At 44.9% G+C, this 27,116-nt stretch overlaps 1 protein-coding gene across 1 annotated transcript in view; it reads left to right on the forward strand.

Moving 5' to 3' along the window:
* The window catches only part of CNN3 (calponin 3), an 81,953-nt gene that overhangs the window by 43,957 nt on the left and 10,880 nt on the right, over positions 1 to 27,116 (forward strand). Inside the window, exon 5 of the mRNA XM_033915576.1 lies at positions 6,021 to 6,137. Coding sequence (XP_033771467.1) covers positions 6,021 to 6,137 — 117 coding nt within the window. The remainder of the gene's footprint in view (positions 1 to 6,020; positions 6,138 to 27,116) is intronic.

Raw genomic sequence — 27,116 nt, forward strand, 5'->3', positions numbered from 1 at the left:
TTTCCCTTTCACCTCGTGGTCAGGTGTTTGCTTCCAGATATGGCTCCCAAGCATCTGGAAAGTGGATTACAGGCAGTCCCCAGGTTAAGAATGGGTTGCGTTTTTTAAACCGTTCTTAAGTTGAATTTGTATGTAACTCAGATCCTAGTATTCTTCCCACTTTCTCCACCTCCTTGAGACCCCTCTTGCATCGCTTTTACATCCATCGCACTGTTCCCTCTCCACCACCACCACCATATCCAACATTATTCCCTCTCATCTCTCTCTTCCTCTGCTCCAAGTACGTGCCTCCCTTTGGCAAGTATTTACCTTCTGGCTGGTTCCCTCCTCCTTCCAGCCACAGTTTCTCTGCACAGAACCGTGGGCAGCGGCTCCTGCACACAAACTTGTGGCTGAGCCGGAAACCTTCCCTCTGATGTGGGAGGAGCTTCCTCTGATGTCAAAGGGAAGAATTCCGGCTCAGCCACGGGATGTGCGTAGGAGCTACTGCCTGTGGCTCTGTGCAGAGAAACAACTGCTTCTGGAAGGAGGAGGGAGCTGGCTAGAAGGTAAACACCCGCTGGAGGGAGGCACATACTTAGGGCACAGTGGTGGGAGGAAGATTGAGGGGTGTGTTGGAACTCAGGAGGGGAGGGAGAGGGGTGCGTTGGGACATTGAAGGTAGAGCAGGACTCCCATTCGTAAGTACGAGTCCAACTTAAATCGGTTGCTCGTAAAATGGGGACTGCCTTACTCAATGCTGCCCCATGCAGGAACCTAATGTATTTTCCCAATAGGATCCATTGTTCACTTTTGTGGTTTTGAGGCAGTGCTGGAATCTAGCCTCTAGTTTCCCAAAGAATGAACATTTCGTTTGTGATTTTGCAATTCATGAACATTTTCAGGAACCATACTTCCATGGATGAGTACAGACTGCAGTAACCATTTTTTTTCCAAAGTTTTTTAGGGCTGTATGTTAATCACAGCTAATGCCTTAATTATATGCAGCCCACTTCATGCCCCTCCTCTTCTCTGCACTCCTCCTCCACAGCTTGATGCTACCCCTGCACCTGACTTATCATTAAGTCAATCTTTGGCCCTGCAGCTGGTGGCAGCCCTACACCAGGCCTTTCCCTCTAATCTGGCCTGCCCTCTTCCGACATAACTTCTATCAGAAAGGGGTGGGCTGTGTGAGAGGGAAAAGCCTGGTGCAGGCAGCCTTTCTGTATAGCTGCTGCTAACTGCAGGGCTGAAAACTGACTTAAGCCGTGTGCAGAAGGTAGAATGAGAAATGCCAGACTGTGTGGGGGAGAGGGAATTGGTCATGTGGCTGGGGAGGGGGAGAAAGTGTTGGACCTGGGAATGGGAGAAAGGGAAGAAATCCAAACGTGCAGTACCTGTTCACTGACTAGTGGGTAGCTGAAGTCCCATCAACCAAAGAAATCTGCCTGAGTCACCCCTTTCTCTCAGTGTTTCCATAGGAGAGAGAAGTCGGCAGGAGGGAGCATGCCTCCAGCCACTGACGCTTGTACTCTCCAATCATAGAAACATAGAAAAATGACGGCAGAAAAGGGCCATGGCCCATCCAGTCTGCCCACTCCCTAACTACCTCCATGAAGAGATCCTACATGCCAATCCCATCTTTTTAAAAAATCTGGCACACTGCTGGCCTCAATTACCTGTTGTGGAAGATTATTCCAGCGATCAACCACCCTTTCGGTGAAGAAATATTTTCTGGTGTCGCCATGAAATTTCCAACCCCTGATTTTCAACGGATGCCTTCTTGTTGCCGTGGGTCCTTTAAGAAAAAAGAGATCTTCCTCCACCTCGATATGGCCCGTGACATATTTGAACGTCTCGATCATGTCTCCCCTCTTAGTTTGTACATGACCTGAGCATGTTCAGGGAATGCAAGCATCGGCAGCTGGAGGCACCCAACTGATTTCCTAGGTCTTGAGGTAGCACAGAGAGGTAGCTTTGGCAGTATATTGCTTTGATTGACTGGACTTCAGCATCCCCACAGGCAAAGGTATTATGCCTAATGTGGGGAAAAGGGAGAGGAACCCCTCCTGGGCCCCTCCCTGAATTGTTAGTTATGCCCCACCTTTAATTGCAATTAAAAATGTATTCAAAAGTAAATAGAAATAAGGCTGCATTTCAAAGCTATTTTTATTCCACTGTATTTATATGTTGGATGCATTTAAGCATAGTAATAAAGATAAGCATTACTACTGAGTCATCCAAAAAAGTTTCTACTTTGCTTAAATACATTCAGCATAAATACAGTAGAACTAAAAACCTTAAGAGAAAAAAACTTAATTACTACATGAGATTTCTCTTGTTTCTGACGTGTCTTTTCAATGCATGTATGTTTAACAGATCTTACATTAGAGCAGTGATTCCCAACCCTGTCCTGGAGGAACACCAGGCCAATCGGGTTTTCAGGCTAGCCCTAATGAATATGCATGAGAGAGATTTGCATATGATGGAAGTGACAGGCATGCAAATTTGCTTCATGCATATTCATTAGGGCTAGCCTGAAAACCCAATTGGCCTGGTGTTCCTCCAGGACAGGGTTGGGAACCACTGTATTAGAGCAGTGTCTCTCAAACTGTGTACACTCCTCCCTCAATATTCGCAGGGGTTAGGGGCAGAGCTGAAAAATTCACCAGAAAATTTGTGAATAACTTTTGGACTGGCTCTGACCCACCCCCGCCACCCTCCCGCCTTCCCCCCGGCATCCTGGACCTTACCTGGTGGTCTAGCGGTCTTTCAGGGCAGGACCGATCTTCCTACGCTCCTGCCCTATGCAGATCACTCATCCAAAATGGCTGCTGTGAGTTCCTGTAGTCTCGACAGCCATTTTGGATGAGTGATCTGCATAGGGCAGGAGTGTAGGAAGATTGCTCCTGCCCCAAAAGACCACCAGACCACCAGGTAAGGTCTGGGTGGCGGGAAGGAGGTGGGGGTGATTCCGGTTTTAGGAAATTGCAAATCGAAATCGTGAGTCCTAAAACTGCGAATCGGGAGGGAGAAGTGTACATAGAAGAGATTCTGGGTGTGTTGCAAGATATTCCAGAATTTTACTTTTATTTTTAAAAATTTCCTTCATAAGTATATACTAGAATAAATGGCAGTTGATCTGTGAACCGTCCTGGGCTCTTTTTGGCAGACGGGATAGAAAATAAATTAAATAAATAAATGTTTATCGCGTACCCAAGAGTCTGTCAATGTTATGAGCGTCTATGTGCATAAGGATACAATCGCCCAGACAAGCATCATTCTTTGATGTGATTGGTACTTAGGCAATAGTTATCCTAGCTTGAGCAACAAAGCAATCAAGGCTTTACCATTGGGATCTTCTTATCTTTGCAAACTTGAATTTTTAGCTCTGACAGAAATTAAATCGAAAAAAAGAACATGACTGCAGATGGTGGATGATGAAATGCATGTTTGTTTGTCTACTATCGAGCCCCATTGAGTTAATTTGCTCTGAAAAACAAGCACATCCATCGCATTGATTAGCAATTCTATCTACTTTAGTTTCACCTTTGTTATAATTACCCATACATAGCTTAAAGAACTTTAACTTAAAGAACTTTAATAAATAACTCAAATTTAGGCCCTCTCTTATTAAGCCATGGTAGAAGAATCTATGAGCGTCAGAGCAGCATCGGAGCATTTAGTACTCCGGGCCACGGTAGAAACCTTTACTGCAGCTTAGTAAAAGGTGGGTATGTTAATTTTATGTGGTTTTGCAATTTTATAATTTCAGTTATAAGGTGCTGTGAAAAACATTTGCTTGATTTAGTGTGCTGGAGCGAAAAAAAAATTTGAAACACTGCATTAGAGAAACAAATATTTAATAACATGACTGTTCAGTTTTTCTTATGGCATTGAGTTGAAAAATGAGTTTCATGCCAAAATGCCATTTGTCTAATTTATTACTTCCATATTGCACATCTTTTTAACACAATGTGTCATGTATAATGTGAAGTACAAGTGGTCTTAAAATACAGTTGTTTTTTTTAAACCTATACTCTTTTTGTAGGTAACTATACAATTAAGTTCAGTAGTGACTCTTGTAGTGGCGATAGTCTCCACTTCCTTGTGGTGTTAACAGAGCTATTCAGTTAGGCTTGTATTTTTTTTTTCCTTTTTAGTTGTAGCTTATATAGACAAATGTCACTTTGCTATCCAATGTCCATATGATACTCTTTGCCACTGTATTAGAAAGCTTTGGATTTCTAATTACCACCCCTGACACAGGCATTGGCTGAAAAAATGGGTTGCATCAAGTTCTTTAATGAATTCTGTTTCCTCTGAAGTTTGATTCCAACTTTGTTCCATCCATGGCCCTCTACACTACTATTGTTTTATAGTTAACAAAGTCCATGTGGTGTAGCCATTTTTTTTTTTAACAAAATGGTCAAGGTGCCAAATTTAACTGTTGTCTCTAAATTTTTCTTGAACCCATATAGCCGTAGCAAAACACAAAACATTTCTTGAACATTTAGAAAATCCCTTTTTCTTGATTCTTGAGGGGAAAGGAAACAAGATTTGAATTTGAGAGGACCATGTCAGACCCACAGTTCTAGAGAAATAGTTCTTTAAAAATGGCCCTCTACATTTCTATGGGAGGATTTCAGCACAGTGGTTAAAGCTACAGCCTCAGCACCCTGAAGTTGTGGGTTCAAACCCACACTGCTCCTTGTGACCCTGGGCAAGTTACTTAATCCCCCCATTGTCCCAGGTACATTAGGTTGGGATTGTGAGCCTGCCAGAACAGACGGGGAAAAAATGTTTGAGTACCAAATTCATGTAAACCTTTCAGGGGAGCTCAGAATGAACGGTATAGAAAATTGAATTTAAAAAAGGAGGAATAAATTAACACCTGCAACATTAAATACAATACATAGAAACATGATGGCAGATAGACTAAATGGCCCATCCAGTCTGCCCTTTGAAACACAGTGGTTAGGGAATTGCTCCTTTTCAAACTGTCCTAGTCTTTCCTCCCTTGACAGATAACACAATACAGAGATGGGAAATTGTTCCGTGAGACATGCACCACATCCTTTTCTCACACACCCCTGTCCCTGCTGGGTTGACTCTGATTAAAAGGGGATAGATTCCATATAAACGTAAGGAAGTTTTTTTCACTGAGAGAGTGGTAGAAAACTGGAATGCTCTTCTGGAGGCTGTTACAGGGGAAAACACCCTCCAGGGATTCAAGGCAAAGTTAGACAAGTTCCTGCTGAACCAGAACGTACCCAGGTAAGGCTAGTCTCAGTTAGGGCACTGGTCTTTGACCTAAGGGCTGCTGCGGGAGCAGATTACTGGGCACGATGGACCACTGGTCTGACCCAGCAGTGACAATTCTTATGTTCTTAAAAAAAAAAAAAAAAAAGATTTCTGTAGAAGTAGTTCAGATTCTCTAATATAACTGATACACCGAAATATAGTAATTGGGGATCTGTTCTTTCAAACTTTATCTTCTACTCTCCTGGTCACATGCACAAACCCTTATGTGCCCAGATTGGAAATATTTCCTCATCTCCACTAGACTGGTTTAGTGATTTAAATCTGTATTTTCTTTATAAAGTTTACTATGAAACCTAATGACTGAACTGTATAGCTTTACTTAATGGTTTATAAATGGGGACACCTAGTGATTGCACTGTGTAGTCTTCTAGTGGCTGCTGTGTAAATAGCTGTCTAGTGGTGAAGAACCATGGCAATACTTGTTGCTTTGACACAGTGGTGTCTTGTGGTTAAAGTTCTAAAACTGATCTTTTGAAATCTGTGATATATAATAGATAAAATGAAATGTAGTGTGTGATTCCTTCCAAATGTTTGACTGCCACTCTTGTCCCCTTTCCCCTGCAGTTCAGACATGCATGTTGGGGTGGGGGGGGGAATTCCACGAGTTATGCTCTGCATGCTTTCCCCACTTTTGTTGGTTTGTTTGTTTTTATATTTTGTTTTTTTGGTCATGATTCAGACCTTAATTGGAGTTTCAATTTGTGTGTTACCTTTAGGCAAAAACAAAAGGATTTCACACTACTATTGATATTGGAATTAAATATGCAGAGAAGCAAAAAAGACAGTTTGATGACGAGAAACTCAAAGCTGGACAAAGTGTAATTGGACTGCAGGTAACACTTACCTTTTTAGGTAGAAATTTTGATTTTATTATAGATGTCATCACAGTATTGAAGTTGGAAGTTCAGCCTTCCACTACTCAGACTTCCTTTTTTCTTCCAGCACACCCATACCTCTCTGCCCTGGTCACAGAGCAGTGGGAAACTCCTGAGGGCTCTTTAATAGTGGCTAAAGCTATGTTTAAGCTTTATCCTGTGGCACCTGAATTTCAGCAGCTGTTTGAACAGGCACAGGTCACCAAGTGCACAACCCTCCCTAGTGAAGGAGAAATGATGCTAATGGGATGCACAGGATTCCAGGGTGGTCATTGTCTTATGAAACAATTTAAAGTGGTGTCTTTTGACATCAAGGTGGCGGTAGCAGCAGCAGCCTCATAGAACTAGAAAAGGTTCAAAGAGGAGCAACCAAGATGATGGAGGGGATGGAACTCCTCATTTGGGGGAAAGATTGAAGAGGTTAGAGCATTTCAGGTTAGAAAAGAGGCGGCTGAGTGGAGATTAGATTGTAATCTACAGAATTCTGAGTGGTAGAGCAGGTACAAGTGAATTGAATTAGAGGATACTCAAAGTTATAGGGAGATACTTTTAGAACCAATAGGAAGGGTTTTTTCACTCAGAATAGTTAAAGCTCTGTATTGTGATGAGAGTTGTTAATGTAGCAGGTAAAAAAAAAATAAAAAGGGTTTGGAGATGTTCCTGGAGGAAAAGTCCATAGTCTGCTATTGAGACAGACATGGGGGAAGCCATTACTTCCCTGAATCGGTAGCATGGAATGTGGGATACTGCGCTAGGATGGACCATTTGTCTGACCCAGTAAGGCTATTCTTATGTTCTTAAGTTGGAAGTACATATAATCATATATAATAAAAGCCAGGAGTTTGTTGAGATCCTTGCATTCCATTTCTGTTTGGGTTAGTTACACACAGAAGGGTGGTTCATTGGTACTATGTTAGTTCATGCTAACTATTCATTTTTCATAACAGAAATGTGCTATTGTTTTGGTGAAGTTCCCTGTGCCCCTCCTGCTTTTTTCTGTTACAGCAGGTATCAATTGCTTTGGTACAAACTGAAGCGAGCACTATACTCCACTGGTGAAAGAGGAGGAGCTGAAAGATGTGATTGACATCCTTTTGCAACAGTTTGCAACAAGAGGATATTCACCTAGACTACAGACTCATATGTGTATTAACAGAAAAAAAGACTATCCAGATAAGAACTTAATCTTCCAGTGCAGTAGGGATGGTATGCTGAACCAAGGGTCTTCATCTGCTCCTGCAAATCCATTGTAGGAGATACTGATCAGTTTTCAGCACCACCTCCTTCTCCCTGCTCTCTGCTGCCCCCAGGTATTTCTTCTGCAAGCACACCTGCAAGAGCAACTTTGATCTGCTCTGGTTTCTTTTTTGAATTTTGCGAGGTGTTTGCACAGGACTTTGTGTTCCAGTACAGCTGTGGTAACTGCCTAGCTTGCATGAGAGAAGCAGACTTTGCTCTGCAGCTGACATGTGGATCCTGCGTGGACCTACTCAGCCAGCCTTCTTGAACTGTGGAGCTTGGGGTTTTCCCTTTCTGTTTGCTCACTTCTTGACTTAATCAGGAGTGCTAGCACAGGCAGTATGGACCCAATTGCATTTCTTTGGAGCACGCACTTTCCTCCCCCCTTCCATGGCATTTGGATCCTGGTCCTGGGGTTTGAGGCTCATTCCGGCAGTGACCCGACTGACAGCTGAAGATTCAGAAGAGGCAGCTTTCCTGGTGGCAGAGGTCCTCTCCGGTTTCCAGCTACCCTTTGAATAACTGAGTCAGGCTGCAGCACTTCTTTCCAGCGTCTGGTTTGTGAGTAGGGCTTTCATAGCCCACAAGGCAGTTCGGCTTTGTGGCTGTAATTTTTTTGTAGCTTTGTTCCTCATCCCTAAATTCGCTGGTTTTGGCTGTCTTCCATTGGAGTTACAACCGTTTATGCAGCTGGAAATTCTGAGTTCTCCCACTTCCTTGAAAAGCCTCGTTTGATTCCAACTACCAGGGATGGAATCCTCTGGCTCCAATATCATGATTTCATGTGAAGTTTGCTCCACTTCAGCAATGGAAGAACATCCTTGCGCCATGTGTTCTGCTGTTCAGAATGGGGAAGTGGGAACTTCGGGTTCAGCCTCTTGACCACTTCATTAAATCTTGCAAAAAGGTGTTGGGATGGTTGGGGATAATTTCACCCTCTGAGTTCTGGAGTGTGGTGCTATTGTCTAGTAAGGGCACTGATGGCCCCCAAATCAAATAGAAAGCACTCTAATCCTCTTGAAGGGGGTTCTCGGTCCTCTGTGCCCTTTATTCCTGACTTTGTGAACTTGCTCCGGCAAGCCTATGTTGGCAGTATGAGTGCACTTTCTGGGTCAGCTGGAGAGTGACCAGCCGCATAGCCTTTATGTGATCCTGCAGCTATACCTCTTAAGGAGGTCTACATCTCCCCCAGACTCTGACAGTTGGTCCTATGGGGTCACTGAGAAGAATGATCTTGGACACCTTTCCTCTTTCCATAGTGAAGCCTCTGTCAAGGATGATGCGGTTCTGACTGAGGTAGATCAGGAAGTAAATGCTACTGCGGACAGGGCGAGGACCCCTTTGTTCACAGGCTGTTCAATTCTGCTGCCCTGATGGACCTTCTTATTGAGTATCTAAAGGAGCTCAAAATTGATCCTCCTCCAGCCTACTACTCAATTTTCTCTGCTTAGCGGGATCTGGTCTCAGCCTACCGCCTTTTCATGGCATCTGGATATTAAGGTTTTGATTTCTGAGCACTGGGAGAACCCTGAGGGCCCCCTTTTAAAGTGGCAAAAGCAAAGCCCAAGCAATATCCTATGGACTAGGAGTTCCAGCAGATGTTTGCTCTGCCTAAAGTAGACTCCTTGGTGGCTCAGGTAACGAAGCGCACGTTCCTTCCCAGTGAGGGAGGCGTGATGCTCAAGGTTCAACAGGATCGCAGGCTGGACATGTTGCTCAAAAGGCAGTTTGAGGCTTTGATTTTGTTGGTTAAGACTACTGCGCCAGCCTCCTTTGTTGCTTGAGCATGCCATTCTAAGTTGCATGCCCCTGAAGGAGCGACTTCAGAGCCACCATTCCAGCTCTTGCTGGTAGGAGTGGACTATGTGGCTGCTGCACTTTATGATCTGCTTTGGGTAGTAGGTAAGGTCTCGGCTTTTTCTATGTCTGCCTAACGGATTTTGTGGATCAGACATTGGCCAGGGATTGGATGATCTCATGTCTAGTGTCTAGGACTGTTGTTCAAAATCACTTCTGGACAGCAGGCCTCAGGCTGTGAAAGGTCAAACCTGCGAGTCCTTTCAAGGCTCCTGCCAGTCTCGCCAGTTCACCTCTGGATCCTCATCCCAGAGCCCATGGCAGAGGTTCACCAGAAATAGAAGTCCCAGGACTCCACCTCTTGTCCAGGTGGGCAGCCCAAGAAATCCAAATGATGCCAGGTGCCCAGCCCCTCCGTTCAAGATCGGAGGCAAGCTGTGGGATTTCCTGGAGGTATGGGAGGCTTTCATGACAGATTAATAGGTTCTAGTGGTTATCAGGGACGGCTTCAAGTTGAAGTTCGCCCATCCCCTCTCTGCCTGGTTTGTGGACTCCCCAATGGGCTGACTGGAAAGAGCCACCCATGTACAAGCGGCCCTAAACTGATTGCTTGATATTCAGGTGATCAAGTGAGTGCCAGATGTCCGGTAGATACTCCATATACTTCATTGTGCCCAAGAAAGGCTGAGGATTTGAAGCCGTTCCTGGACCTCAGGTACATAAACACAGCTCTCAGTGCCTCGTGTTCATATGGAAATACTGTGGTCGGTCATTGCTTCAGTACAGCCAGGGAAATTCCTTGCAGCTTTGGACCTGATGGAAGTATATCTATACATCCCCATGTTTACAGATCACAGGTGCTTCCTGCGCTTTCATGTCCTGGAACATCATTTTCAGTTTACAGCTCTGCCCTTTGAGCTTGCCACAGCGCCAAGGACCTTCACCAAGGTGATGGTTTTAGTGGTGGTGGTGGCTGACTTCTTCAAAATGGATTGGCTTGGACAACTGCCTCATCAGAGCCTCCTTGAAGGAGAAAGCAGAGAGAGAGGTCCAGGTTGTCATGGCGACTCTGCAGAGTCTGGCTTTCTTTCAATCCAGCCCAATTGTAGGCAGTTCAGTTGCTGGAATACCTGGGTATTGAGATTTGACATGGAGAAAGGCTATATTTCTTCCAGAGATATGCAAAACAGAAGCTTTGGAGTCAAATCTCTGCTTTTCTAGCACAACAGAGTCAGTTTCCTGGAACTGTGTTCGAGTTTTGGGTTCAGTGGCCACCACAATAGAAGTGATACCTTGGGTGAGAGCGCATATGCGTCCACTACAACACTCCTTTCTGCCTCGCTGGTCCCCTCTATGTGTGTTCTGTTAGCCTGGATGCTGCAGTATGGCCTGGTGGCTATGCCCACAGTAGTTTACCAAGAATGCCTCTTCATATTGACTCTTGGACCACGCTGACAACGGATGACAGCCTATTGGGCTGGGGAGCACATTTCATGGACTGTCCAGTTCAGGGATGGTGGTTTCGGTCTCGACGCCATTGGTCCATCAACGGGTTGGAGCTCCAAGCCATCCGTTTAGCACTGAAGCAATTTTGGCCCAGGCTGAAGAACAAGGCAGTTAGTGTTTTTGGACAACACAGTGGATTATGTCAGCAGGCAAAGAGGTACTCGGAGTGTCAGGCTCCAGAAGGAGGCGAAGGCCCTCTTCTATTGGGCAGAAGCTCAAAATCTGGCCATTTGGCGGTTCACAGCATCAGAGTGCAAAATAAACAGGCACATGCTTGACCCGGGAGAGTGGCCTCTCTCTCTTCTCAGGCATTTCAAACCATTGTCGACTGCTGGAGCAGCACTATGTTCGACTTCATGGTGACAGCAAAGAACAATAAAGCAATCCACTTCAGCCGCAGAAACAAGCCCGGAAGCTTAGGGATTGATGCCGTGGTACAGCCTTGGCCAGTGGGCAAAATCCTCTTGTGTTCCCTCCCTGGCCCATGATAGGCAGAGTTCTGAGAAGAGTAGCCAGGCACCTGGGGTATGTAGTCCTCGTAGTTCTGGATTGGCCCCAGCATCTGTGGTATGCAGACCTGTTGCATCTTCAGGATGGTTCCCCCTGAGGTTTCAGCCACTCAGGGGACTCCTCTCTCTCAGGGACTGATCATGTTGCAAGATCTGGAGTGCTTTGGTCTTATGGCATGGCTCTTGAACGCTTAGCCTTGAGCCAGAGGGACTATTCAGATTTGGTGATGTGTATGCTTCTGAGGGCCAAGAAACCTGCTACATTTGCATAGCGCACCTTAGTAAAAGGAGCCCAAAGGTTAAGTCGTCTGTTATAATTTTCTATCTGTTTTATCTTTCGATGAACCACCAACTTATCCTTGTATAACTTCAGATACTGTTTCTTTAAATATATTAACTTCATTCTGAACCTGTTTTACATGGCCCAAACATTCTGTTTTCACTAAATCCATGTTTTGAGACGGTCTTGATCTTACCTGCCATCTGGGTAATCTCTTGAAGATTTTTCCACAGTAGTATCCAGCTTCTTAAAGATCGTACAAATTTCTAACAGGGAAACCGCTGGAGAAACATTAGAACTACCCAGTTCTCCTTTGCATAGATCTTCGGCAGTCGATTTATGGGGCCTTCCTTCCTCTCGGTTGGCAGCTGCATTGACATCTCCATCCCTGCACAATCGACTGGTTGACCCCGTAGATTTGCTGTAAATGGTGGTAAATTAGAAGCTGGTGGACAAAGTGTGACATTAAGCCTCCAAAGAGGAGAGAAGTGCTTCCTTGCAGGTCTCCACAGTAGGACCTCGACAAACTAGTGATTTTGGTGCAGGTCTAACAGTGAAATGGTTGAGGGTAGGCCGAGTCAGCGAAGAAGGCCACACTGGAGAACACACAGCCCTGACAATGCCTTTTCTTTTTGAATGATACATGTTAGGAAAAAAGGGCACAGCAGGTAAATTACTCAGCTGCCAAGGCACACCAACAAACACCAGCAGTCATGCTGCTAATTTAACCCCTCCTGGGATAAAGTTTTGAGAGTGCTGGATGTCCTCAGGGCTATCTTGCGATATGTGGAGATTCCAAATGATTTTAGTCTCTCAGACCATCTCTTTGTTCTGACAAATCCAGCGAAATAGTGGAAGCTGGCTTTGAAAGCTGCCATTTCAAGATAAGAATGGATTAGATCTATTTCAAGATGGATTAGATCTATTTCATTCTCCTGCATTGTCTGCAGAAAGTAGCCTCCTTTTGCACTTTGAGTGCATTCAACTAGAGCAGGGGTAGCTAGTCCTCGAGACCCAGAGCCAGGTCAGGTTTTCAAGATATCCACAATAAATATGCATGAAATAGACTTGCATCTCAAGGAGGCAGTGCATGCAAATCTATCTCATACATAATCATTGTGGATATCCTGAAAACCTGAACTAGTTCTGGCTCTCGAGGACCAGAATTGCCTACCCCTGGATTAGAGAGATTGCTGCCTCTTGGGTTAAGTCCAGAACCATTCTGCCGGTTAAGATTTGTTGAGTGGCGACTTGATCATATCTTCACATCTACCAAATTTTATAGGATGGATGTGGCGGCACAAGAGGACTCCTTGTTTGGAGCCTCAGTTTTGCGGGCGGGCTTATCTTTCCCACCTGAGTTTTGGGAACTGCTTAGGTATGTCCCTTGGTTCAGCATACCATCCCTATTGCACTGGAAAAGGATTAAGATTTACCTTGATAATATCTTTTCCAGTAGCTGAACCCCCCACCCATCATTGTCGATGTGCTTGCCTAGACAATTTGCTACCTGAAGGCTGCATCTCTGAACTTTCTGCCAGCTATCGTAATTTTATGGACTGTATATAGTTCCTTAGGGGTTTCCCCTGGGTTCCAGGTTTTTTTTTTTTTTATGGCTTATTATTCTTGAAGGGAATGGGGACTTGTATACTACCTTTTTCTGGTTTTGGCATTTCAAACCTGACATTCAAAGCAGTGGGTCACAAGGAGTAACACTGGGATTTGTTAAGAATTAAGTTTGTACCTTTCCTTTCCATGGCATGTCTTTGAGCTTTGTGTTCTATTATGTGAGTAGATCAAAGTCTGGTTTTGGGGGTTTCCCTGTTCTTTTTCTCCTGTTCTCTTCTGTAGAGCTGTTGCCAGCTTTGAAACCAATTGACTGGGGGCAGCAGGGAGGAGGGAGGTGCTGAAAACTGTGATCAGTACACTTGTGGGAGTGGATGGAAGACCCTTTGTTCAGCATACCATTCTTATCTACTGGAAAATATATTATCAAGATAAAAACCTAACCTTTTTCCAATTTATTTCAATTTTTATATTTAGATCATATGATGATCAAATGATTTAAAATTTTAAACTTATGTATAAACCTAAAAATCCTTTCTTGAAATTATAAATAAACTAGTGTTTAAGCCCATTACATTAACGGATGCTAGAGTAGATGTCTGTCTGTTTTATTTTCTTTGTCTCTCTCTCGGATGCTGTCTGTCTGTCATTCTTTCAGTCTGTGTCTCTCCCTGGCCCCTCTCCCCCTGCTCTCTGTTGTGCCATGCCTGTTTTTGTTTTTTTAAAATAATTTTTATTGAGATAGCAGCTGTTCTTACCCTCCCTCCCACCGGCACGAACTGCTGCCGCTCCTCTTCAAAGCAGCCTGCTGAGGTTTGCTGGCCGGCTGTAGCGAACCTCGCAGGCCGCTCTCCACCTCGATCGCATCAGAGGGAATGTGCTACCAGGTGGAGAGTAGCCTGCGAGGTTCGCTATAGCCAGCCAGCGAACCTCAGCAGGCTGCTTTGAAGAGGAGCGGCTGCGGTTGGTGAGTGAGGGTGGGAGGGGGAAGTTGCCAGTGTTCCCTGCTGCCATGTTCTAAAATAGAATTCGGCACAGACCCAGAGATCATGGCGGCTGGGAACACGAAACGCTAAGTGCGCATGCGCGCTTAGGGTTTTATTATAGAGGATAATCAATACATTATTAAACCTTAACCAATACTTGTACTTTTGTAAAGGTGTTGCAATACAGTTAGCCTTTTCTGAGTTGGTTCTCAATACAGCCCTCTTATGGCATTAGTAGTGTATACTAATCGACCTGAGGCAGTGAAGTAACGACCTACCTGAACCGAGTTGCTGCCTTCTATCTGGGTCCAATTTTCTTCCCTCCCCAGCCCCAGTTCCCTGTGGTAATAGAAGCTTCGTTTGCATTGGCAACAGCTGTCTATATTGCAAGCTGTCCAAACCACCCGGAAGAAAGAGAGGGGGGAGGGGTTAGACAATACAGCGAGCGGGCAGCCGCCGCGGTGAGTGATGTGGAATTTTCCTGCACCACCGAATTTTGCCGCTTCCATGCGCCCGCGTCCTGCCGTCACCGTGTCCGATGGAGTCGTAGGTGCATCTCGCCTCGCCGCCCTATCTGACAGAGCGCGCGCGCTAGAGCTGACCCGAGCCCAGCCTTGATCCACGCAGTACTGGGCGGTTTCACCCTGAGCGCAGTGGCGGCCACCGTGGCCAGCAATCGGGGTAGTGAGTACGCGGCTCAGGAGATTGGGAAGGCGTTGGCGGTTGGCGGCCTGGTGATCGTCAAGCACCGCCAGCTGCGCACTGTCACCAACGCCTTCATCCTGTCACTTTTGCTCTCCGACCTGCTTACAGCGCTCCTCTGCCTCCCTTCTCCTTTGCCATGCTGTTCCCTGCCGCTGTGTTCTAAAATAGAATTCGGCCACGGATCAGAAAAACGGCGGCAGGTATCACAAAACCCTAAGTGCACATGCGCGCTTAGGGTTTTATTATATAGGATTCTTCAGTTCATACATGGTAGTATTCCTCCAATTTTCTTGAATATTCAGGTAAGGCAAAAACTTGAAATGCTTTGCTTATAATTATAATAAACTGTACAAATATGAGAATGTGTTTGAATAGACTACTGAAAATTAAATGTGGTGGTGTTGAACTTATAAATTAGCTTATCTATAAGAAATTTTTATGGGGCATATATAAATGACACCCACAAAAGAGTGTACATGCCAATAGAACTGGGACAGATGAGTCTTTATTCACTAAAAAGACCTGACACTGCTAGTTTTTTGGCTCTTGGCCTGTGCATCAGGGGTCTTTTAAGATGTCTGTCATACAAAATCTTTACAAAAGTAGTCCCTATGTTAATTTAGACTGTTTACCATGAACTGCACTCATCAAACACTTTCTTCTTATATAAATGAGAAATGTTTCATTTTAATTTGTTGTAATTGGTTTGTTGTGACAATTTATTTCCTTAGTGAAATTAGTGTGTGTGGCTTTCTTAGAGAACAATATTGTGTACTAAATACGTTGGCCCCCCCTTTTTTTTTTAGTGTTGGGGCACTTCTGAGGACATGCTTCAGCTGTACTAATCTTGAGGCTCCATTCTGATAAAACGAGAGCTATCTTTCATAGTTTCAGTACTAATCACCAGTGATGGACATGTCTCTTTTTTTTTTTTTTTTTAAATTTTTTTTAAATTTTGTTCCGAAGAGATTGTGTTGCATTACCAAAAGGAATAGGTTTTTTTTATTTTACTGCCTCTGGAGTGCACTTGCTGCCGTGCCAAACTCAAGTTCTCTGCCAGTGAATTCCTGGTAGTACTTAATTGCTTTATGCTCTAGTGCAGCTCACTTGGCAGGGTGTTTAATGGAATTTTATTTTTTCTTCTCTTCGCAGCATATTTCATGTTTGCTGCATGAATGCTTATGTGTACCAGATGTTTTCTACACCTCCGATGCCAATGGGAAATTTTATTAATGCTTCAGGAATCCTTATCTTTCTCTCACTTTCAGATTACACTCTGTACAGAGTTTGGGAACGGTCGGTTTCTTTTTGCACTCTTGAAGCTTGCCAAGCATTTCAGTTTGATTTTTCCCTACGTAGTACTTTAAACCCCCCACCCAAAAAGCCCCCCAACTCAGTAGATTCCAACTGTGGTGCTAATAGTACTTAATCTTCACATCTCTGCTTTCCTGTTAGGTCTCTCTTTTTTATGGGCTGTGAACTTAATTGTGAATGCATTTTCTGTGTTGGAATTTGCCTTCAACTTCTCTTTTTAGTACACCTATTTACCTGTTTTTCTTATAGAAACTTTACCTGTCAGATCTGTTCATCAGAGGTTTCTTTTCTCAATTTTTTAGATGTTACTGTCATTGCTCTGAATTTTTTCCTATTACCTGTCTAGTTTGTAAGTGGAATATTGAATCCTTTATTTCTGATGCATACTTCACTGCTGTGAGATCATATAGTCTTATCTATTTTCTTGCACTCAAAGCTGGAGGGCTGACCAACCAGGGGTCCAGGACGCCAGCTAAGGCACCTCTCTAAAAATATGGGGAGGTGGGGGAAGAGACCCAGCATAAGACCGCTGGGTTTAACACCCCCGAGGTCGAACGGATCCCCAAATAGGACCCGTCCAAGCTCTATCCGGCACAAAAGGGGAACCCAGGAGTCCAAAACAAAATTCCAACAGTACTAAGAGGGGAGGCAATCTAGTCTTACCCACCTGCTATGGAGACTGAGACAGACTGAGTTGCTGGGCAGATTCTAGCCTGATATACAAGTTTGTGCTCAGTCTCCACCTGCTGGTAGTAACGAGGCATAGAACCTATACCCAAGCAATAATAATAATAATAATAACAGCTTATATACCGCAATACTGTGAAGTTCTATGCGGTTTACAAAGATTAAGCAAAGGTACAAATTGATTGACTTTAAGAGGGGAGGAAGAAAGAGGGTTAATAGGACAGGAAATCCATTTTTGAGGAGAGAGTGATTAATAGAACAAGTTAATCGCTATAGAGGGGAGAGAGAAGAGAGGATCAGTTGTCTAGATGCTTTAGGAACAGGTGTGTTTTCAGACGTTTCCTAAATTCCTCATAAGTAGTGGGCGAAAGCAATTGTTCTAGGTCTTTACCCCATGGTGCTGTTTGGTGCGAGAGAAGATTTTCATGGTGTTTTTTCAGTTTACAACCTCTCACTGGGGGGGAAACGAAGTTGGAATGTGAGCTTCTCTTGTGTCTGTTGGCTGAGAAGACGAAAAGGTCAGTTATATATTTAGGGGCAAGTCCGTGTAATGCTTTGAAGCAGAAGCAGGCAAATTTAAACTTTACGCGCGCCTCCATTGGCAGCCAATGCAGCTGCCGGTAGTAGGGTGTCACATGGTCAAACTTCCTCAGCCCAAAGATCAGTTTGACCGCTGCATTTTGCATCATTTGTAAACGCTGCATGTTCTTTTGGGAAATTGCTAAATAGGCGATGTTACAGTAGTCAAGTAGACTCAGTACGAGGAATTGGACTAGGGTTCTGAATGCCGCTGTATCGAAATAAGCTTTAATGGATCTGAGTTTCCAGAGTGAAAAATCCCTTTCTGATCAAGGAGTCCACCTGGTCTCTCATGGTTAGGCACTGATCCAAAGTTACACCTAGTATCTTTATGGTAGGTTGGATAGGGTAATTAAGATTATTGATACATAGTGGTGATTTGGTGTCAAGCGGATGTGGCGAAGCAACGAAGAAAGTTGTCTTTTTTGAATTAAGGTTGAGCCTAAAGGTTGTCATCCAGTGCTCCATCAGGTTTATGGCTTCTGAAGCTTTAGGAATAGTTTCAGAGATAGAATTAACGAATGGGATGATGATCGTAAAATCATCTGCATAACTAAATAGTTTTATCCCCAACTGGGTTAGCTGCGTGCCTAGTGAGGACATGTAGACGTTGAAGAGCAATGGAGATAGCGGAGACCCTTGTGGCACACTGGATGGATTGCTCTAGGTATCTGAAAGTTCATAATTAAAACGTACTTGATAAGTGTGGGACATAAGGAAGCCACGGAACCAATTCAGCACCTCGTCCCTGATACCAGTGGCTTCTAGGCATTGCAGCAGTTTCCCATGGTCTACTAGATCAAAGGCAGAACTCATATCGAATTACATAACCAGGGCATTAAGGCCCTTACTAAACAGTAGGCGCAGATTGTCTAAAATAGCCACAATTACTGTCTCAGTACTGAATAAAGGTCTAAAACCGGATTGAGTTTCATGTAGGAGAGAGAACTGATCCAGATAATCCATCAGTTGGGTGTGTACCAATCCCTCCATAATTGTTACAATAAACGGAATGGATGCTACTGGTCTGTAGTTGGATATTATAGCTGAAGATTCTTTTCGATACAGAATTGGTTTTCTCTTTGGAGAGTAGAATTGTATACCCAGCAATGGGTTATGAGGCCTTGTATATTCATAAAGGGGTACGATTGGATGTCTTGAGTTTTTTGTTTTTGTTTTTTTACACCTTTTGGAGACATAGTTAACCTAGGAAATATTGTCGATGCAAGAGCAACCACTTTCGTTCCAAATCAGGACTTTTCTTTAAAAAAAGAAAATATGTCCCCTGGGAAGTTCTGGATATAAAAAAGCTTTGTACAAGTGATTTTAATTTCCTGCTAGAAATTTTGTTCATATTGAACAGTTTGTAAGCTGTACAGTCATCTGTTTTACTACCAAACTGTTTCTAGTCTCACCCTTTGTTAGGAATATAGCAGAACCAAGTTGCACAGTAATCCTGGAAAAATAGATTACTGTGCAACTTCGTCCTTCTATATTCTTACCCTTACGGATTTGGCTTTCAGATTTGATGTGTTACTAAGTAATGGGGACTCCTGATGCAGGCGGTTTAGCCAAAACATGGTCCGTGTCGAGTCCATGATTTGTCAGATGTTTTTATGATTGACAGACTCTAAGTATGTTCTTCACCATTGGTTGCTATTTAAAGTAGGTTTTGAAGACCAGGCTCGCTCTACTCTCTTCCATTGGATTTTTCTGTTACTTGTGCAGAGGTGACTATCTCCATTGGTGCTGGAAGTATAAATTTCATATGTGTGGCTTTAATTTCTAGTAAAAGATTTTCACGCTCTAGTAAGCTGCACTGGGGAAAAAAGTATTTAAGGGTGATTTTAGACAACTAAAAAGGACGATATTGTGTACCGCTCAGAAATGAGGATGCGTATTTTGTGGAGTAAGGATAAAAAAACCCCCAACCAACCCTCCCTTTTTAGAAAGTGAGGGACTTGGTAACTATTTACAGATGTTACCAGGCTAATGGCAATGTGAAGCTATGATGTGGAGATGGCTGGTGTCTTTCATCCAGTTTTGCTGGTGGTATGCACAATCCACTTGCTCCGTTTATGTCCTGGACTGTAGTTGTCTGGCCTCCAGGACTTTCATCTCATCCTTGGATATTTCTGTGCTGCTGCATCTCGCTGCCTTGTTACTTATTCTGCGTGAAACATTTAGACATGTCCCAATGTGCTTTTTCTTTTGCTACTTCCATTGCTTGAAAGGATCTTGGGTGGTTATATTAGCAATAAGTGCTTGTTACCCAATAAGCTAGGAATCTTTTGGTGCCATCTCCTTCTGGACTGCAACAGTATTCAGTGATGGGTTGGTTGCCTACCTTTGCTCTCCCACTACTGCATTTCCCATCTGTCTCCAAGTGTCCTATGGCTTATGCTGCTTTGTCTTGGCATCACAATCCCTGCTTCAGCTGAAGTCCTCTCAACCCAACTCTTCATTCTTCAGGGTTTACCCTCTTCACAGCTGCCAGTGTTCTGCCTGCTGCCCTTAAAATGTGTTTCTAATTGAAGGGCTTTTTCTCCCAAACCCTCTAAATCCAATGCAGCTATTATCCCAGGACAAGCAGGCAGCATATTCTTGACTGATGGGTGACGGCACCGACGGAGCCCCGGTACGGACAATTTTAGAGTGATTGCACTCTAAGAACTTGGAAAGTTCTAGTAGGCCGCACCGCGCACGCGCAAGTGCCTTCCCGCCCGACAGAGGCGCGCGGTCCCCAGTTTCTTAGTTTCCGCGGAGCTAAGAAGACGCAACTTTCAACGGCTGTTGAAAATTTTTTCTCAATCGCCTTCCTGCTCGCGTAAACCTTTTCGGAATTATTTCCCTTCTTTTTCTTTTTCTTATTTTAAAAAAAAAAAAAAATAAAGAATTTTCTTTTCTTTTTTTCTTCTTTTTTTCGGGTTCGCCCCGGCGGGGCCTGCTGCCACCATCGAGGCCTCGGCCTTCGATTTGGCAGAAGCCGTTTTCACGTTCATGCCCCCCCAACCTGGTTTTAAGAAGTGCCAGCGGTGCGCAAGGCCCATTTCCCTCACTGACCCGCACAACTGGTGCTTACAGTGCCTGGGTCCTGACCATCGGGCGTCCACCTGCACCCGCTGTGCCACTCTAAAAAAGAGAACTTTAAAAAACCGCCAGATCCAACAGCGACTTTTATTTGGTACCGAGATGTCGGATTCGGCGGCACCGGTCCCGACTTCGGCCCCGACGCAGTCGGCACCTACCTCATTGACGCCCCGCCGGCGTCGCATCCCTCAGGTAAGCCGGCTAAGAAGCCTTCCCCGCTGGAGCGCCCTCCGGTCTCAGTGGCAGCGAGCCCAATCCTGCCGACCTCGAGGCGCCCACGGAAGCGCTCCGCTCCGATTGAGGTGAGCCCCTCGACCTCGGGTTCCTCTTCGGAATGTAGAGCGGCACCAAAGGTACCGCAGAAGAAAAAAGCGGTACCGGTGCCTTCACTGGACGAGCAAATTGCCGCCGTCCTGCAGGTGCAGCTCAAGGAGCAATTACAACAGCTCCTTCCTGCTCTTTTGACTCCGAGCCTTCCAGTCCCGGTCCGGTCTGAGCCACCGGTACCGGCAGTGGAGCAACCTCTTTTATCGGTATCCACTTTGTCGGTACCAGTACATACGGCTTCATCAGCATCCATGCCGATCTTAGCGCCGGAACCGAGGTCCTTACACCAGGCCGTACAGACTTCGGCACCGGCACACCCCATAACATCTCCCGGTACCGTTTCACAGAGATCTGGTAAGTCGACTCACAAGACTCGACATCTGGAACCCTCCACACCGGAGTCACGGGACCGGAGCTTTCAAGTGAGGGACCCTGATCTGTGGGGTGATTCAGAGGAGCCTTTCCTCTCTGAGGGAGAGTGTTCGTCAGGGGACGAGGATCCTTCTGGTTTAGATCCATCCTCCAAACCTGATGCAACTTCTTTCACTTCGTTTCTCAAAGAGATGTGTGAATCTCTCTCTATTCCCTTGGAGGCTGAGTCTAAAAAATCCAAGGCATTTCTCGATGCACTGGACTTTGACCAGCCTCCAAGGGAATTCCTAAAATTACCTCTCCATGATATTTTGCGAGAAACTTTCTACAAAAATCTGGAGACGCCCTTGACTATTCCAGGAGCTCCTCGAAAACTGGACTCCCTATATAAGGTCATACCTATTCCAGGTTTTGACAAACCGCAACTCCCTCATGAATCTTTATTAGTGGAGTCCACTTTAAAGAAATCTACGGGGGCTAGTGTGTACGCCTCTGTCCCTCCTGGCAGAGAAGGTAAAGCCATGGATAAGTTTGGCAAGAGGTTATATCAGAATGCGATGCTTGCTAATAGATCAGGGAACTATGCTTTCCATTTTTCTTTCTACCTTAAGCATCTCATTCAAACTTTGTCATCTTTTGAAAAATACCTCCCTGACCGTAAAAGATCTGCCTTTCGCCAAACTTCTTCATCGCTCTTACAACTTTGTAAGTTCATGGTCAGATCAATCTATGACACCTTTGAGCTGACCTCTCGAGCCACGGCTATGTCGGTGGCCATGCGTCGACTGGCCTGGCTCAGAGTTTCAGAACTTGATGTCAATCATCAGGATCGACTGGCTAATGCACCTTGCCTGGGGGATAAGCTGTTTGGAGAATCCATGGTCTCCACTACCCAAAAGCTTTCAGCTCATGAGACTAGGTGGGATACTCTCCTCAAAACAAAAAAGAAGACCCCACCTACCAGGCCCTTTCATCAGCAATCGGCATACCAACGTCGATTTGTGGCTCGTCCTTTGCCACAGGCACCTCAACAACCCAGGCGTCAGAGGCAACAGCAGAGGCAAAACAATAGACCGACTCAGCAGCAGCAACAGGTGAAGCCTCCTCCTCCACAAAAATCCTCACAACCCTTTTGACTTGGTTCTCCAGGACATAGCCAGTATCCCTCCATCTGTCCATCTTCCGCTGCCTATAGGAGGACGCCTTACTCATTTTATAAGCCGTTGGGAAACCATCACCTCGGATCAGTGGGTCCTCAACATCATCTGCCACGGCTACTCTCTCAACTTTCAGACTCTTCCTGCCCAAAGTCTACCAAAAGAGAACACTCCTCAGTCTTCCCTCCTTCTTCAAGAGGTTCGATCCCTCCTCCTTCTGAACGCCATAGAGGAAGTTCCTCTAGATCAAAAGGGGCAGGGATTCTACTCCCGTTATTTTCTAGTTCCCAAAAAAACAGGAGATCTCAGACCCATTTTAGATCTTCGCGATCTCAACAAATGCTTGGTCAAAGAAAAATTCAGAATGCTTTCTCTGGCCACTCTTTACCCTCTTCTCAATCAAGGCGACTGGCTATGTTCCCTCGATCTCAAAGAAGCATACACTCATATACCGGTCCATCTGGCCTCCAGACAGTACCTACACTTCATGATCAATCGTTGTCATTACCAGTACAAGGTTCTACCCTTCGGTCTTGCCTCCTCTCCAAGAGTGTTCACCAAATGTCTGATTGTGGTAGCTGCCTTTCTACGTTCCCACCACCTTCAGGTGTTTCCTTACCTGGACGATTGGTTGATAAAGACCAATTCATCTCAGACAGTACTCCTGGCCACCAACCAAACCATCCTGTTTCTACAACTCTTGGGGTTCGAGATCAATCTACCCAAGTCTCATCTCATCCCCTCTCAGAGACTTCAATTCATTGGAGCGGTGCTGGACACAGTCCTCATGAGAGCGTTCCTACCGTCCAACCGTCTTCAAACGCTTCAATTTCTATGTCAGTAGGTGCTTCCACAACGTTCCATCTCAGCCAAGCAAATGATGATACTTTTGGGTCACATGGCCTCACCACAGTTCATGTCACACCCTTCGCACGTCTTCACCTGCGCACTCCTCAATGGACCCTAGCTACCCAGTGGTCTCAAGCGATGGATCCTTGCTCACGTCGCATATCTGTGACATCATCTCTTCGTCAGTCTCTACAATGGTGGTTGATATCCTCAAATCTCTCCAGGGGTCTTCTCTTCCATCTACCTCCTCATCAACTTATCATCACCACCGACGCCTCCCCTTACGCTTGGGGAGCTCACTTGAATGAGTTCCAAACTCAAGGACTTTGGACATCTCAGGAAATGAAGCATCACATCAATTTCCTGGAACTCAGAGCGATATTTTATGCCCTCAAGGCCTTCCAACATCTTCTCTTTCCTCAAGTCCTCCTGCTGTGCACAGACAATCAAGTTGCAATGTACTACATCAACAAGCAGGGTGGGACAGGCTCTCGCCTCTTGTGCCAGGAAGCCCAGAAGATCTGGACTTGGGCCATAGATCACCATCTATTTCTGAAAGCTATCTACATTCAGGGAGAGCAGAATTCCTTAGCGGACAAGCTCAGCAGAATTCTCCAGCCTCACGAGTGGGCACTCGATCCTTTCACTCTGCAGTCCATCTTCGCTCAATGGGGCACTCCTCAGATAGACCTCTTTGCAGCTCCTCACAATCACCAGCTGCCCCTATTCTGCTCCAGACTCTACTCTCCTCACCGTCTAGCAGCGGATGCATTTCTCCTCGATTGGTCCAATCTGTTCCTGTACGCTTTCCCTCCTCTACCTCTCTTGTTAAGAACCTTGTTCAAGCTCAAGAGGGAACGAGCCACCATGATTCTGATTGCTCCGAGGTGGCCCAGGCAACATTGGTTCTCCCTTCTACTTCAACTCAGTTCCAGGGAACCTTTTCTTCTTCCACTGTTTCCTTCTCTGCTTACACAGCATCAGGAGACCCTTCTACATCCCAACCTCCAGTCTCTGCACCTGACAGCTTGGTATCTCTCGGGCTGACTTCTCATGATACTCTTGTCTCAACCCGTTCGTTCCATTCTAGATGCCTCCAGGAAACCAGCCAATCTGCAATGTTACCATCAAAAGTGGACACGATTTTCTTCCTGGTGTCTTCTTCATCATCTTGATCCCACTTCCCTGGCAGTGGAGACATTGTTGGATTATCTGCTTTCTTTGTCTGACTCTGGCCTTAAGTCTACTTCCATCAGAGTCCACCTCAGTGCTATTGCTGCTTTTCATGAGCCGGTTCATGGAAAACTTCTCTCAGCTCATCCCTTGGTGTCCAGGTTCATGCGGGGTCTTTTCAATGTGAAACCACCTCTTAAAGCCCCTCCTGTAATCTGGGATCTCAATGTGGTTCTTTCCGCCTTAATGAAGCCTCCATTTGAACCTTTGGCTACCACTCCTTTCAAGTTTCTCACTTGGAAAGTACTTTTCCTTATTGCTCTTACCTCTGCCAGGAGGGTCAGTGAGCTACATGCACTAGTTGCAGATCCACCTTTTACGGTCTTTCATCATGACAAGGTGGTTCTGCGTACACATCCAAAATTTCTCCCTAAGGTTGTCTCTGAATTCCATCTCAACCAATCCATTGTTCTGCCTGTCTTCTTTCCGAAACCTCACTCTCATTCTGGAGAACAGGCTCTACATTCTTTGGACTGTAAGAGGGCTCTAGCTTACTATTTAGAGCGTACTAAGCCCCACAGATCAGCTCCCCAACTTTTTCTGTCCTTTGATCCGAATAAATTGGGACGTCCTGTTTCTAAAAGTACGTTGTCTAATTGGCTGGCAGCGTGCATTTCATTCTGTTATGCTCAGACCGGACTGACACTGGAAGGTTCTGTCACGGCCCATGGAGTTCGAGCTATGACAGCATCTGTAGCTTTCCTCCGTTCCACGCCTATTGAGGAAATCTGCAAGGCTGCTACTTGGTCCTCAGTTCATACTTTTACATCTCACTATTGTCTGGATGCTTTCTCCAGACGGGATGGACACTTCGGCCAATCTTTTTTGCAAAATTTGTTTTCCTAATGGCCAACCTTCCATCCATCCCTCTTTTTGTTAGCTTGGAGGTCACCCATCAGTCAAGAATATGCTGCCTGCTTGTCCTGGGATAAAGCACAGTTACTTACCGTAACAGGTGTTATCCAGGGACAGCAGGCAGATATTCTTGCGTCCCACCCACCTTCCCGGGTTGGCTTCTTAGCTGGCTTATCCTAACTGGGGACCGCGCGCCTCTGTCGGGCGGGAAGGCACTCGCGCGTGCGGCCTACTAGAACTTTCCAAGTTCTTAGAGTGCAATCACTCTAAAATTGTCCGTACCGGGGCTCCGTCGGTGCCGTCACCCATCAGTCAAGAATATCTGCCTGCTGTCCCTGGATAACACCTGTTACGGTAAGTAACTGTGCTATATGGATTTGGAACCAACTGGCCCAGTAATGTTTACTAGACTCTACTTGGTATAAATACAGTAGAACATATATAGAGCCCAAATTCACTTGAGATAACTTTGTTTAGCTCATAGAACTCAGCGGTACCACCTGTATACCACTAAACTTTTAGATCATACAGCGTTCAGGCACCCATGGTCGTCATCGGTCTCAATAAATATGAATTATAAATATTTTTAAATATTTTACTTTAAATGGTTAGAGAGTTAAAGAAATAGATACTCATCTTCATCTACGCGAGTGGGGGGACATAGATCTATGTTTCACCCCAAAGGGCTTTATCAAGGAAATCCCCCTTAAATCCAGCAGCTCATGCTCCCCGCGTTCACAGATTTCACCATTTAACTCTCTAACCATTTAAAGTAAAATATTTATAATTCATATTTATTGAGACCGATGATGACCATGGGTGCCTGAACGCTGTATGATCTAAAAGTTTACGCTGAGGTCTATGAGCTAAACAAAGTTATCTCAAGTGAATTTGGGCTCTATATATGTTCTACTGCTAATATGGATTTGGCAGGTTTTGGTAAAATGGCCTTCAATTGCAGAAACACATGGACTTCTTCAACTAAAAATTTATGGGAACATAGCTGATTGAAGAGGTGACTTTGCTTTCAATAGCACTTAATGGAACGCATGTGTGAATTTTAGATTCAGGCTTGAGAAAGATCAGGCTTGAGAAAGATCAAAGGGGAGACAGGAGGAAAAAATTATATATAAAAATAAAAAGCAATGTTGTAGACAGTGTCTTGCAAACTTTTCCAAGCTGTGGCACACTAACTCGGGGCCATGGCTGGAGAATCTCTGCACATGCGCACACATTGACGCAATGATGTCATGCGCATATGTAATCCAAAAATTATGAACCAATATGGGAAGAAGAAACAATAATGAAAAATGAATATTTTCCCTATCCAGTTTGAGACAAACAGGCACAGCAGTGCCTTGGATAAAACCCATTAAGGCACCGCTGCCACAATACTATACCCAAGAGGGTATAATCTGTGAAACATCCCCGGCCCCTGCCCAGTGATAGTGAATAGTGTTAATAAAGTGCACCAAAACTGTGCCTCAAACGTAAATCTGTTCCGCTGTAACTGAAGTCCAGAACAGGATAGTGCAGCAACCAAAAAAATCAAAAAGTCAATAAATAATTATGCCAGTGCTGAAATGACACAAAATACCAAAACTGCAAAAACGCTAGATAAAGGTAAGTTGACACGTAACTTATCTGCGAGTGCAGTCCATAAATGCTGGTAAAAAAAATCACGAGCTCAGCTTCCAGGATGGTACGTGCACGAACAATTGAAGTTCAAGTGGGGCTCTGTTTCAGGGGTAAGAACCCTCTTTCTCAGGAACTCAGCACTACTCAGAAAAGGAGAACACACAGCAGTCCATTTACGGCAGATTTAAGAATTGAAAAAAACAAAAGGCAGCTGTGTAGACTGAGGACCCACCCTTCTCACTTTAAAT

The sequence above is a fragment of the Geotrypetes seraphini genome, chromosome 12, assembly GCF_902459505.1.
Source record: "Geotrypetes seraphini chromosome 12, aGeoSer1.1, whole genome shotgun sequence".
NCBI lineage: Eukaryota > Metazoa > Chordata > Amphibia > Gymnophiona > Dermophiidae > Geotrypetes > Geotrypetes seraphini.